Below are 12,112 nucleotides of genomic sequence, written 5' to 3'. Positions count from 1 at the left end.
GAGAGAGATGCCAGGGTGACTGGACGGACAGCCGCATCACCAGTGGCCGCCACTTCCCCAGATGGAAACGTCCGAGGGAGGTTCAGCAACTCTCCACCCTCTGTCAGGGGCTGGGGCGAGGCGGCTGGGGGCTGCTCTGAGCTGTGGTGCCCCAAGACCTCCGGGAGGAGAGGGCTGCCAGGTCTGGGGGCCTCTGGGGTTCCACAACAGGGAGCCCCAGACTAGGTAGGTGGCAGGAGCCCTCACCAGGCGGGGCCATGGTTGGGGATGCTGGAGTCTTGGGGAGGCAGGGAGAAGCCCCGGGAACCCCAGGGCTCTGGGGTTCTGGAAGCGGTGATGGTGAGAACTCTTATCAGGTGAGTAAAGGTGGGGAGACGTGAGGGCTGGGCCTGAGGCTTCTGGGCCAAAGGCTGGGGCGGCAGAGTCTCCATTCTCCAAGGTGGGGCCTGGACTTAAGGGGACCAGAGGCTTGGAAACCTGCGAGAGAAAGGTGAAAAGCCATCACTCACTGCTCAGCGGCCAATCCCAAGGGCCCAGGTTGTGGCTGCCTCATCCTCTCGCTCCACAGGAGAAACCAGGGCTCCGAGGCACAGCCCCTCAGGACAGTAGCAAGAGGCTCCCAAATGACCTTGACTTAGGGTGTCTGGGATTCTTAGGGTTCACAGACCCCCTCCTTCTGGCCCCTTCTCCACAAAATGCACATCGTCTTGTTCCCTTGAGCATCACTCACGGCACTCCAGGTGGTTCAAACCCTCCCACTCACACACCCCAAAGCTCTTCCAAGGACCTCCCAAAGGCCCATGGTTCATGGATCAAGAACCCTGGCTTTATAAAGGGAAAAGGCAAACTGGGAACCTGGCCGTCCGTGTGTGCAGAGGTTTGGCCTCAGAGTGGGGCTCCAGGCCAGCTCCCAGGAACAGCTATGGGGGAGGCATGGAGCTTTCCACCCTGCTCTGGGCATCCACAGGTCCCAGCTCCACCCAAGGAGGTAGGCAGCCTTGGCATGCAGGCAAAAGGCTCCGGGGGACCTGAAGCACCTGGCCTGAAGCCACCCTCTCTTTTAAGCCATATGCCCTCCTGTCATGCTAAGCCCCAGCTTCCCCATCTGCACCCTGAAGCTGGTGGCCACAGCGTTAGGTAAGGTTTGAATAAGATTCATGCACACGGCCTCTCGGGATTAGACTCAGAGGAAGAATGGATGCTGTGGGGCACTGGGGCCACCAGCACCAGGCATTCTACCCCTCCCCTCGGCCTGTCCCCAGGCAGTGAAGTGAGTCTTGCTTTATCTGACCTCTGCCCCCTGCCCCAGGTCACGCTGGTCCTGTTCTCTCTCCAGTGGGGCCGTTTCTCCCACACCGTCACTGCTGGGTCTGTGCACAGGGAGCCATCCTGCCTCCTTCTCGAGGCCAACTTCCATCCCCTCCACCTTCCAACAAATCTCTGGGTTGGTTTATTTATTTATTTATTTTAGAGCCACACCCATGGCATATGGATGTTCCCAGGCTAGGGGTCGAATCCGAACTGCAGCTAAGGCCTACACCACAGCCACAGCCATACCAGATCTGAGCCAATCTGTGACCCACACAGCAGCTCACAGCAAACTGGATCCTTAACCCACTGAGCAAGGTCAGAGGTGAAACCACATCCTCCTGGATACTAGTTGGGTGCTTAACCCAGCAATTTAGAGAACTCCTAAATCTCTGGTTTTAAAGCTCATGCCCACAGCAGAAATTAACACATCTTTGCAAATCAGCTACACCTCCGTAAAGCTTGTGCCCTTAAACTCCACCATCCAGAATCCCTCCTGTCTGAGCCCCGTAGAGACCCCTCCTTCCTTCAAAAGCAAAGCTCCTGGATCACTGCAACCCTCCCCACCGCCACCCCTTGTAATGGGCAGCGATTCCAACAGCCACAGTCGCCCTGTCCGGCACCCTAGCTCTGCTTCTTGACCTGTTTCCCCCATTACTTTGCGATCCAGCTCTCCCAGAGTCATACCCCTGACTGCTGCCCCTCCACAGTCTCATCCTCTTTTTTTTTTGTCTTTTTAGGCCCACACGCACGGCATATGCTAGGCTAGGGGTCCAATCGAGCCGTAGCTGCTGGCCTGCACCACAGCTCACGGCAACGCTGGATCCTTAACCCACTGAGCAAGGCCGGGGATCAAACATACGTCCTCATGGAAACTAGTCAGGTTCATTAACCACTGAGCCGAGACCGGAACTCCCAAGAGCCTCATTCAAAATGAGTGTCGCTCGCCCACTCCCACCTCCATCTGTCCAGCTCCCTCTGTCCATCTCCTCACTGCCCTTACTCCTTCAGCCCCTCTGAGAAGCACAACCACTAACCCTCCTTCCTTCCCCCCAGCCCCTAACCCCCTCCTGCCCTCCCTTCTCTCTTTACCGCCACCCAAGTCCCTTTTTTACACGGCTCACTGAACTCCCTCCCTCACCCGACTGTTCAATCTGTTTACACACAGCTCCTCACAGCCTCAAAGCTGCACCCGGGCAGGCGGCCTGGACATGGCTGCAGAAAAGCATGCAACCGGGAGGGCTGGGTCCCACTTCAGCTGTGCCACCCCTGCCCTTAGGGGGCCCGAGAGCCAGAGCGGCCCAGCCAACCCGCCGCCCCTTCCACGCGCCCCCCAGCCTCCCAGGCAACGCTTTCCCATCTGGTCTCCTCGAGCTTCCACACCTCCTCCCGGCCTCTCTCAGCCCACAGCCTTGTGGTCCTTCCCTGAGCAACGTCAGCAGAGGACACCCGCACCCCTCACCCACAGCCCTGCGCCTGCACGGGAGCCCAGGCGCTCTGCTCCCTGCCAGAACCAGCCTTGCTCACAGCTAAGGCCAACCCTCCCCTCTCTGTCCTGCATCACTGATTTTTTTCCTTCTGTCCTGGATCATTTCCATCAGCAAACTGCTCTCCTTTTTTCAGTCTTAAAAAAAAAAACAACAACACCCCGTGCTGTTGACCCCACCCTTCTCCCTTTTTCTTAGACACGTGCTCTCCGTTCGGTGTCTGTCACCTCTCGCCCATTCTCTGTGGAACCCCCTCCATACAGGCTTCTTTCCTCACCTTGCCACCCCACGGCTCAAGGTCACCCAGGACCTCCTGCAGCTAAAGCCCATTCTCAGGGCTCACCTGCCATGCCTCACGGGCAGTGTTTGACCACTGGTCCTGGAAGCTACTCATTCTTTGGCCTCCAGCGCCCCATGCTGGCCGCTCCTTCCTGCTTCTTCCAGGTTCCTCTGTGAGGCCTCCGTCCTATGCCACACCCACTCCCTTGGTGAGTGCAGGGGTCTTTATCACCCTCTGTACACTGACAGGTCCCTGGCACTCCAGATGCAAAGAGGCCACTGCCCACTTGACATTTCCTGGACATCTATGAGGCATACCCAAGTCAACAAATCCAGAAGCAAGCTCCTCCGATTTCCCCCATCCTGCTTCACCATAAAGTCCCCTTCTCAGTAAAGGGTACACTTCCAGTCGCTCAGGCCAGAAGCCCTGGCATCATCCTTAATTCTGCACACACTCTCTCCTCCTACCAATCTACTTGCAAATCCACCCACCTCACCTTCAGATTCTAGCCAGAGTCCACGCCTGCTCACCCCCTCTACCCCCAGCTACCTCCAGGGTCCACGCCACCATCATCTCTCACTTAAGTTATCCCAAAGCCCTGCCTGGTCCCTGCTGCTGCTGCTGCCCTCAACTCCCAGCAACCAAGAGGGAAAGGGGACCTTTTACAACCAGGCCAGCAGAGGTCACTCCTCTCCTCCAATCCCTCAAAGGCTTTGCCCCTCATGTAAGCCAAGGTCCTCCCAGTGGCAGGAACCTTGTGCCATTGGCCTATCACCTCTGGGAACTGGTCCTCGCTACAGCCCAACTCCTTCTCTCTCACTGCAATGCAGACATCCCGGCTCCTGTGCCAAGAAGGTACCAAGTCCTTTGTACTTGCTGTTCCCTCTGCCAAGAACACTGTTCCCCAAATACCCACACAGTTCACTCCCTCACCCTCTCTACAGTAAGACCTTTCACAACCACCCTCACTCTGCGCCCCCAGAGCCTGTCTGACACACCGCACGCTATGGATCTGCTGGTTCACAGGGACAGCTGTGTGGGTACCTGGCTCCCCGCGTTAGAAGGTCAGCTCACTGCCTAGAGAGCAAGGGCAGTGGGTGTTTTGTTCTCTGCTGTTTCCCCAGCCCCCGGGTCACAGGAGAGGCTCAGAAAATACTTCTGGATGGACAAATGAACAGAGCCAGGTCATGGAGTTCCATTTGTGGCACAGTGGTTAACGAATCCAACTAGGAACCATGAGGTCGTGGGTTCGATCCCTGGCCTCGATCAGTGGGTTAACAAGCTGGCGTTGTCGTGAGCTGTGGTGTGGGTCACAGACACGGCTCAGATCTGGCACTGCTATGGCTCTGGCGTAGGCGATTGGACCCCTAGCCTGGGAACCTCCATATGCCGTGGGAGCGGCCCTAGAAAAAACAAAAAACAAACAAAAAAAAATAGAGCCAGGTCGCCCCCATAGGGCAGACAGGACAGCCTCTGACTAGCAAAGGGCACCCTTTGTATTATTTACCCAGGAAAGCAAGGCGGCCATCCTCTGCCTCCACTGTGGGGGCCGGGGGTGCAGGCAGTAACAGGAAACCCCAAAGAAAGGACTCCTCCTCTCTTCTGAACCCTGAGAAGGTGGTCCAGGCGGTCAGACCCTTCAGATCCTGCCTCAGCCCTGAGTAGTTACTTAACCTTTGTAAGCCCTGGTGTCACCTTTCCTGTGGGACCAACAGGCCTACTCGCTAGAGTTAGCACAGGGATTAAGTCAGTCAGCATTCCTGGGATGCGCCCAGCACACAGTAGGCAGTCAATGACAGTTGTCATGGAAACGATAAGCAGCTTCAGGGCCTGAGCCACACTTAGCCACCGTGGCCTGGGAGTTGAGAAATCTGTGTCCTGGGACCAGCCCTTGGGCAAGTCACCTCCTCCTCGCCTCTGTTTCCCCATCTGAACAGTGAAGTGGCACAGATGATCTCAGATGACCCTTCCAACTCTAAAATTCCATGATTCTGACTCAAAATAGGAGGATAACTCACGTCAGTAGGTGGCTCAGAGCTGGCTGGCGCAACCAGGTCCCCGTTGAAGGCCAGGTCTGACGGGGAGTTCCTGCGAGGGAGAAAGAGGGGAAATGGAGGCAAAGAATGGAGAAGTCCCATCTGTCCCCCCTCCATCGGCCACAGGCATTTACTACTGTGCCCTGCTGAGAACCACGGGGGACAGAGACGCTGTGCACTTTCCGCAGAGAAAGTGCCCCGGAGACAGGGCCTGTTCCCCATCTGCCCATCGAGGGTTAACTTCCCCCAGCTCCTTGGGGAAAAGCATCCAGCTTGCCCAGACCCCTCCATGCCGCCCCCCCAAGACAACTCCTCCTTCCTTTAGCCTGTAAGGGGTTAATGTTCTCCTGCAGCCAGGGCGAGTGCTGCAGCTGGTCCTGCTGCCCTGCCAATACTTCTTGAGGAATTGCAGAGGGGAGGGAGAGGGGGGAAGAGGGAAGAGTGATTTTCCAAGTTGAAGCTGCTCCTCTTAAGCTGGGCTTGGAGCAAGGGAGAGGGGACAAGGAAGGGCGGAACCCTGCCCGGACAGGGTGTGAACCTCCTGGGAGCCCAGGCCTAGGACAAAGACTTGATAGGACACCCTGCCCTCCAGTAACTTTCAGGTGAGAGAAGGGAAGGGCTGGTGGCCAGGGCTGAGCAGCCCAGGGTAGGGCAGGGGTCTGAGCCAGCAGCTCAACACAGGCCACAGCAGCCCTGCCCTCACAGCAGCAAGAGTGGGAGGGGGCCCGTGGGCCCAGGGGAGCCACCAAGGGCCCAGGGGCCAATTGGGCTTCAAGCTGGCTCTCGCTGCCTGAGGATGGCCGATGTGTAGCTGAGACCGCTGGGCCTCTTCCCCCAAGGCTCAGCCTTCTTCGTATCTGCAAAGGTCTCCAACCTAGCTGTACCTTCTGTGCAGGGATGTAGCTGGCCCGACATCAAGGTGTGTTCATGACTCATCTCTCCCATCAGACTCTCCCACACAGCCAGACAGTGCCCTCCTCAAACTAACACATGCAGGCACGCACGCACGCATGCATGCACACACGGGCGCACGCACACACCCCAGCAGGTCAGCGCACACACTGGAATCAAACAGATCTGAATCCAAACCCCAGCTCTGTCTTTCACTTGCTAAGGGACCATGGGGGTCACTCTTGAGCCTCAGTTTCCTCCCCTCTCAAAGGGGTCTCATGATGGAAAATAATATTTTAAAAAGAAAGTAAAAAAATAATCGTAAATGGGAATTCCTGTTGTGGCTCAGAAGGGTTAAGAACCCGACTAGAATCCACGAGGATAAGGGTTCGATCCCTGGCCTTGCTCAGTGCATTAAAAGATCTGGTGCTGCCACGAGCTGCGGTGTAGGTTGTAGACATGGCTCAGATCCCGAGTTGCAGTGGCTGTGGTGTAGGCTGGCAGCTGCAGCTCTGATTCAACCCCTAGTCTGGGAACTTCCATATGTCACAGATGCAGCAGCCCTTAAAAGAAAAAAAAATACAAATCTTTAATGATATACAAATTAATTAAATAAAATAGGTCTAACATCCCCTTCACAAAACAGCCTAGCTGTGTACTGAGTGAGGTCAAGCATGGCTCTCGACATAAAAAAATTAAAAATAAACTTCCATACTGTACATTTGAACTCTGCTACAAACATACACCAACCTGGTAAAGAAAACTATCATTGTAAAAAGACACACTAATCATTACACTGCTGGAGAAATGTCCGCCCGCACTCACTGCACAACTAACCTAAGAGGGAGGATCCCCTTCCCAGGTGGGGCCGCCACTCACTTCTCCCTCCAGCCTCCCACCCCTCACCTTTCCTCGGGGGTCTTGCTGGGCTCTCCGGGGCACTCAGCGGGAGGCTTTGCTGGCCCCTCCTGGGACTGTTCCCTAGAGAGGGTCCTGCCATCCGCCTCCCTGGGACCTGGGGCCACACCATACGTCCTGGAGCCGTATCTTGAGCTGCCGTCTTGGTTAAAGGTGAGGCGGGAACCCCAGAGGCGGTCGGGGCTGGCCGGGACCTCCTTCCTCGGCTGTTCCATCTTGGCCAGGATCTCCTCCACGGTGGTGGCCGCAAAGCGCTCTGAGGCTGGACGGAAGGGGGCAGGCGCCTTGCGCACACCCGCCGGGGCCGCACATCGAGCCGGTGGCGTCAAGGGGGGCATCTCTTCTTTAGCAGGCTCCTCTTTCCCGGGCTCCCGGGTGGCCTCCCCTCCAGTAGAGGCCTCAGCCGTAGGTCTGGGTGCAAAGGGAAGGGGACGCTTGCTGCCACCATAGGGCTGGGGGCCCGCCAGCATGTTCATCTTCCGGGCAGAAGGCAGCTCAGCCAGAGGACCCCGGGGGGGCCGAGGCCCAACAGGCACCAGCAGGCTGGGCTTGGCGGGCAGGGCTGGCTTGGCGGGCAGGGCCCGGGGTTTGGGCTTGACAGGGGGTTTGGCTCGAGGGTCACCTACCGAAAGGAAAGGGTTGGTTGGGAGGATATCAGAAGAACAGGCAGCAGAACTTCGTCTCCCATCCTACACACTCGGTGTGTGCACATCTTTCTAAGTACAAGTCAAATGTCACCTCTTCCACGAGGCCCTCCGTGATTTTCCATACACACCCCAGAAACATCTTCTCCCATCTCCTAATTCCCAACATGTTTAGTCCATCCCCCTTATAAACTGAAACTCTTTAAGCCTGGCACCTATTTCTCCCTGTACCCACTTCACACGTGGTAAACACTCTTATCAAATGAATGAATAAATGAGCAAATGAGCTAATAAATGAACACCTGCCCATCCATATCAAGGAGCCAGCCCACCACCTGGGCAGTCTTGTCCTTTCCTTTCACATGACTACCAGCCATAAGAAACTTTCTCTCCCAGCTCGGCTTCCCTACTCTGCCTCCAGGCTGTGCCCTCCCCCAGTGCACACCCAGGCCACCTTCCCACTGTCATCCGGTGTGCAATCAGGAATGCAAACTTACTATTGACCTAAGCCAAACAGAAGTAAATCTGCTACAGGGAAAAAAAAAAAAAATCCAGGAGCAAAAACCTACCTTCTATATAAGGCATTCCAATGCCAAAGAAAAGACCTTGAATTACTCATGGCCACAGCCCTTCTAATAGAATCCTTTATCACCCACTCATTCGGCTCAGTGCAAGAAAGGCGTCTACACAGGGAGCCAGGAGGCTTGGGTTCACACCCATCGGTGCATGGCATTTCCCTCCAGGCCTCAGTTTCCTCCTCTGTCAAACGCCGGAAGGGCCCACCTCACCGTGACAGTTGGTATGCTCTCATGTGCTGGAGAGCTATGATCTCAAACAGTTCTGAAGGGTCTCAACAGGAGCTGAGAACCTTTCAAACTCATCCCACACATCCTCAGTCCTCCTTCTGCCTTCACGCCCACCCTAACAGAGTCATCAGCTGCCCAAGACAGAGTAGGGGGCCAAGCCTCAGCCACTCCCACCTTGGCCACTCCCACCCGCCTCCCAGCCACCCCGCTCCACCCTGCACCCATAGGTACCTGGCTCAGAGCCAGCAGATCCCAGCTCCTCCTCCGTCTCCCGGGGCGGTGGGGAAGCCATGGCTGTGCCTTCCCTGAGAGCAGACACTTTCATCACATGCAGCAGACCTGCATGGGAATCGGGAAGGGGTGTGAGCTGGGGTGGCTGAAGACCCAGGAAGAGAGAGAGAGAGAGAGAGAGAGTAAAAGGGCTGGGCGTTGGCAGTAGGCTCAGCGAGGGAAGTCTGGCAGAGGAAAAGTGTGGGACAGGAAGAGGGAACTCAGGAGGGGGTTGGAGGAGGTCAAGGAAGGCCCCTGGCAGCCACATCCCCCACTCTTCCCAGACCACTCTCCAGCTCCTGCCTCCTAACCCTAAAGTCCTGGAGCTTCAGGGAGCCACCCACTGCTCCCTCCTCCGGCCAGCTCTCTAAGGCACCCCACTCACCACTCCCAAGGCCCCCCTTGGGTCCGGTGGCCCCCCTCGAGGTATCTACGCAGGGGCCGAGCAAGAGGTCCACAAAGTCTGAAGTGTCTCCGTGAATCACCTCATGGGAGACGGGAAAAAACCCGCTCCTCCCCAACCTGGGGCTCCGCCCCACTGCCTGCCAGCCTGCCTGCCTCCCCCTTCCTGCTCCCCCTCCTTCTCTCCCTCCCTCCTGCAGCTGGGAGTGGTTCCGTCTCCCCCTTCTCTCCCCCTCCTCCTTCCATATCCTTGCCCCACTCCCGCCTCCCTCAGAGCTGTCTCATCCAAACACGGAAAAATAAGGAATCAAAAGTAAACATCTGGAATACATTTTTTTCTTTAATTTCTCAATCGCTTTGGCTTCAGCTTGGAATTTGATGAGGTAAAGTCAGGGCCTAGTCCTGTTGCCATAGCAATGGCCTCCCACTGGATTTCCAAGGCCTCGCCAAGAGGAAGGAGGAGCCGGCCCGGGCCTGGGCCGGGCTGGGAGAATGGGACAGGGCTTGAGAACATCCGGGGGGCGGGGTGGCTTGGGGGAGAACTCCCTGGGGTTCCTCCTCCTAGGACAGCCACAGTGGGAAGAGCCACAGCCTATGAAAAGGTGATCTGTGGGCATCACTCACCAGCCTAGGCTTGACCTGAGGGGTCTGCAGGGAGGCTGAAGGAGAAATTGTAAACCAAGCGACACAGCCCTATGTTAGGAGCCAAATGGGTGCCCCTCCTGAGACGCCGGTAACAGGAGCTTCGGATCTGCTAGACCAGGATTCAAATGCTGGGTGGATCTACCGCTTTCCAGCTCTGTGACCTTAAGCATGTTGTTACCGCTTTAAGCCTCAGTTTCCCCATGTGAACGATGCAGTTGCTGAGACTATTAAGAAGCTTTATATGAGAGGATGCACGTAACTGCTGAGCACAATGCCTAACTCACACGTAAATGCCCAGTAAATGTTGGCCACTATTGGTGTGATTCCACTCAGTGTCACCAATGAGCCAACAGCCTTGGTAACCACCTCCTCTTCCCAGCATTCCAGACCATACCTTCTCTCCCACAGGCCCCAGTCATATCACCTGTTCTTCAGACACTCCACCACCTTCTCAGTTCCTGTCCTGGTTCCTGAAGCACCAACCCCCCCCCAAGGCACACACCCCCCGCGCGTGCCCCCTGGCAGTGGGAACCGCCTTCCCCAAAGTCACCCCACTCCAGCTGGTATGGAAGAGAGCACCAAATCCCAAGAAGGGACCTCAAGTGCCCAAGCTTTGCAAAACCCACCTGCCTCTCACTTCTGACCCTGCCTCAGCTTGTTTTGAAAATGGGAGGGGACAGGGAAGGGGTAGAGAGAAACCCATGGGGGTCAATCCCCCAGAGCAGGATGCTCCCTGTGGGTGGGTGGGTAACCCTGCAGAGCCTGTCCAAGTGGGCACGGAGGAGAGGCACATGACAGAAAAAATAAAATAAAATAAAATAAAACACGAGACTGTTTCCTTGTCCTTGAACATGTTACCAGGGACATGGTGTGGGTGGTGAGAAATGGAGACAAATTGGTCCAAAACCAAGACACCCTTTCAGCTGGGGTCCTAATGGGCACCTCAGCGGTGTGACCCGCGGCAGCAAGGAAGCAGGGTTAGCCTTCCCCAAAGGAAGAGGGGGTCGCGGCAGCCCAGAGGCCCCAGCCCGGAAACCCAGGTGACCAAGGCCAGAGCCAAGGGCTGTAAACTCACAGCAGCTCTGAGCACTCCCCACCTTCAGCAGTCAGGAGGAGACTAGCTGACCCCCGGGAGCACAGGCCTCCAGAAGGGCAGTGGGGGAGGCCAGGCAGCTCGAGCCCCGGGGCAGAGGCCCAGAGAAGCATCGCCGAAGGCGGGGTCACCCCTATGGACCCTGGGATCTCCAGCGGATCTGGGGCCAGAGAGGTCGGCAGGGACAGCCTGTGAACTGCTGGAAGAGGGAGGGCCAACGGGAAGACGGAACAGCCCGGGGCGAGGGGCCGTTTGGAGGGGCCCAGTGGGGAGCTCTGGACACAGAGGGGCCGGCAGCAGCCGGAGAGGAGGAGGAACAGGGTGGAGGAGGAGGCGGTGGCGGCAGAAGCGGAGGACCTGTGCGCGGGATGTGAAGCAGCGGCGAACAGACTGGCGACGCGGACTGGGTGGGGGCGGACTGGGGTGGCTGGGGGCGTGCCGAGGGAGCCGGGGGAGGGGGCTAGCCAGGCCCCGGGAAAAGAGAGGGCGGGGGTCCCTCAAGTAGCTCCGCCCGCCCCCGGCTCCGCCTCAAGCCCTCGCCCCCTCCCCCCTTTCTTCTGGCTCGGCCAGCACGAGCGCCAGACCGTGCACCCTCTGCCCCCGCGCACACGCTCCAGCTCCCCTGTGTCCCCCGCCTCCCACGCGCCCCCCGGCCCCTGCAAACTTTCCTAGTGATCCCCCTTTCCATCTCAACCGAGGTCCCGACTGGAAAGCGCCCACTCCTTCCATGCCTTTCCCCGCCGCCACCTCTCCCGAACCCCGCCCCCTCCTTCACCCTCCTGCCCGCCCCCGCGCACTCACGCGCTCCCCCGGGATCCGGCTCCGCTCGGCTCCGGCTCGGTGCCCCGATGCCAGTCTCAGCCGCCGCTACCGCCGCTGCTGCCGCCGTCACCGCGGGACCAAGCCAGTGCGAGCCTTGGCGGGGCCCCGCCCCTAGCTCCACCCACGCCCACGCCCCCAAGGCGCCTCATGAATATCCATGAGCCGGTGAAAACTAGGAGTGGATAGAGCCCGCAGAACTCGCCAGATCGTATGCAAATAGGCGCAGCCCAGGTACTCAATTATTCATGAACCTTGCAAATGAGGGGCCCGCCCCAGGCTCAGACCCCGGCGAAACTGACGCAATTCAACAGCTAAAGAGCGCTTGGGCAAAATGGCAACCGAGACGACTGCCTAGAGAGGAGACTGCTTTAGGACTGCCCAATCCTCAGGCCCAGCCTCCTTGTACTGATTGCAGCACCATAGAGTCACGGTTAGAAAGAAGGTAACCGTTGGCGGACTGGAAAGGCTTCCTGTGGCAAAACACCTGAGAGCCTCCGCAACGTGGCCACT

General features: G+C 57.6%; 1 protein-coding gene across 1 annotated transcript; it reads right to left on the bottom strand.

Moving 5' to 3' along the window:
* On the bottom strand, positions 16-11,745 carry LOC110259265 (182 kDa tankyrase-1-binding protein-like). The gene is made up of 5 exons (XM_021083047.1): positions 11,582-11,745; positions 8,602-8,709; positions 6,909-7,542; positions 5,094-5,163; positions 16-477 (listed from the first exon to the last, which is right to left on the bottom strand). The coding sequence occupies exons 2-5, from the start codon at positions 8,693-8,695 to the stop codon at positions 37-39; spliced, it is 1,239 nt and encodes a 412-aa protein (XP_020938706.1). The 5' UTR covers positions 8,696-8,709; positions 11,582-11,745; the 3' UTR covers positions 16-36.

Source organism: Sus scrofa, chromosome 2 (assembly GCF_000003025.6).
Source record: "Sus scrofa isolate TJ Tabasco breed Duroc chromosome 2, Sscrofa11.1, whole genome shotgun sequence".
NCBI lineage: Eukaryota > Metazoa > Chordata > Mammalia > Artiodactyla > Suidae > Sus > Sus scrofa.
The sequence above is the reverse complement of the archived record's forward strand: the minus strand, read 5'-3'. Positions and strand labels throughout refer to the sequence as shown.

What these genes read in the sequence shown, in the direction of transcription:
- LOC110259265 (XM_021083047.1), bottom strand. Translation starts at nt 8,695, where the DNA reads ATGAAAGTGTCTGCTCTCAGGGAAGGCACAGCCATGGCTTCCCCACCG. An exon ending in AGCAAGACCCCCGAGGAAAG is followed by an intron (nt 5,164 to 6,908) that starts GTGAGGGGTGGG and finishes TCTCCCTCGCAG; the next exon opens with GAACTCCCCGTCAGACCTGG. An exon ending in GCTCTGAGCCACCTACTGAC is followed by an intron (nt 478 to 5,093) that starts GTGAGTTATCCT and finishes TTTCTCTCGCAG; the next exon opens with GTTTCCAAGCCTCTGGTCCC.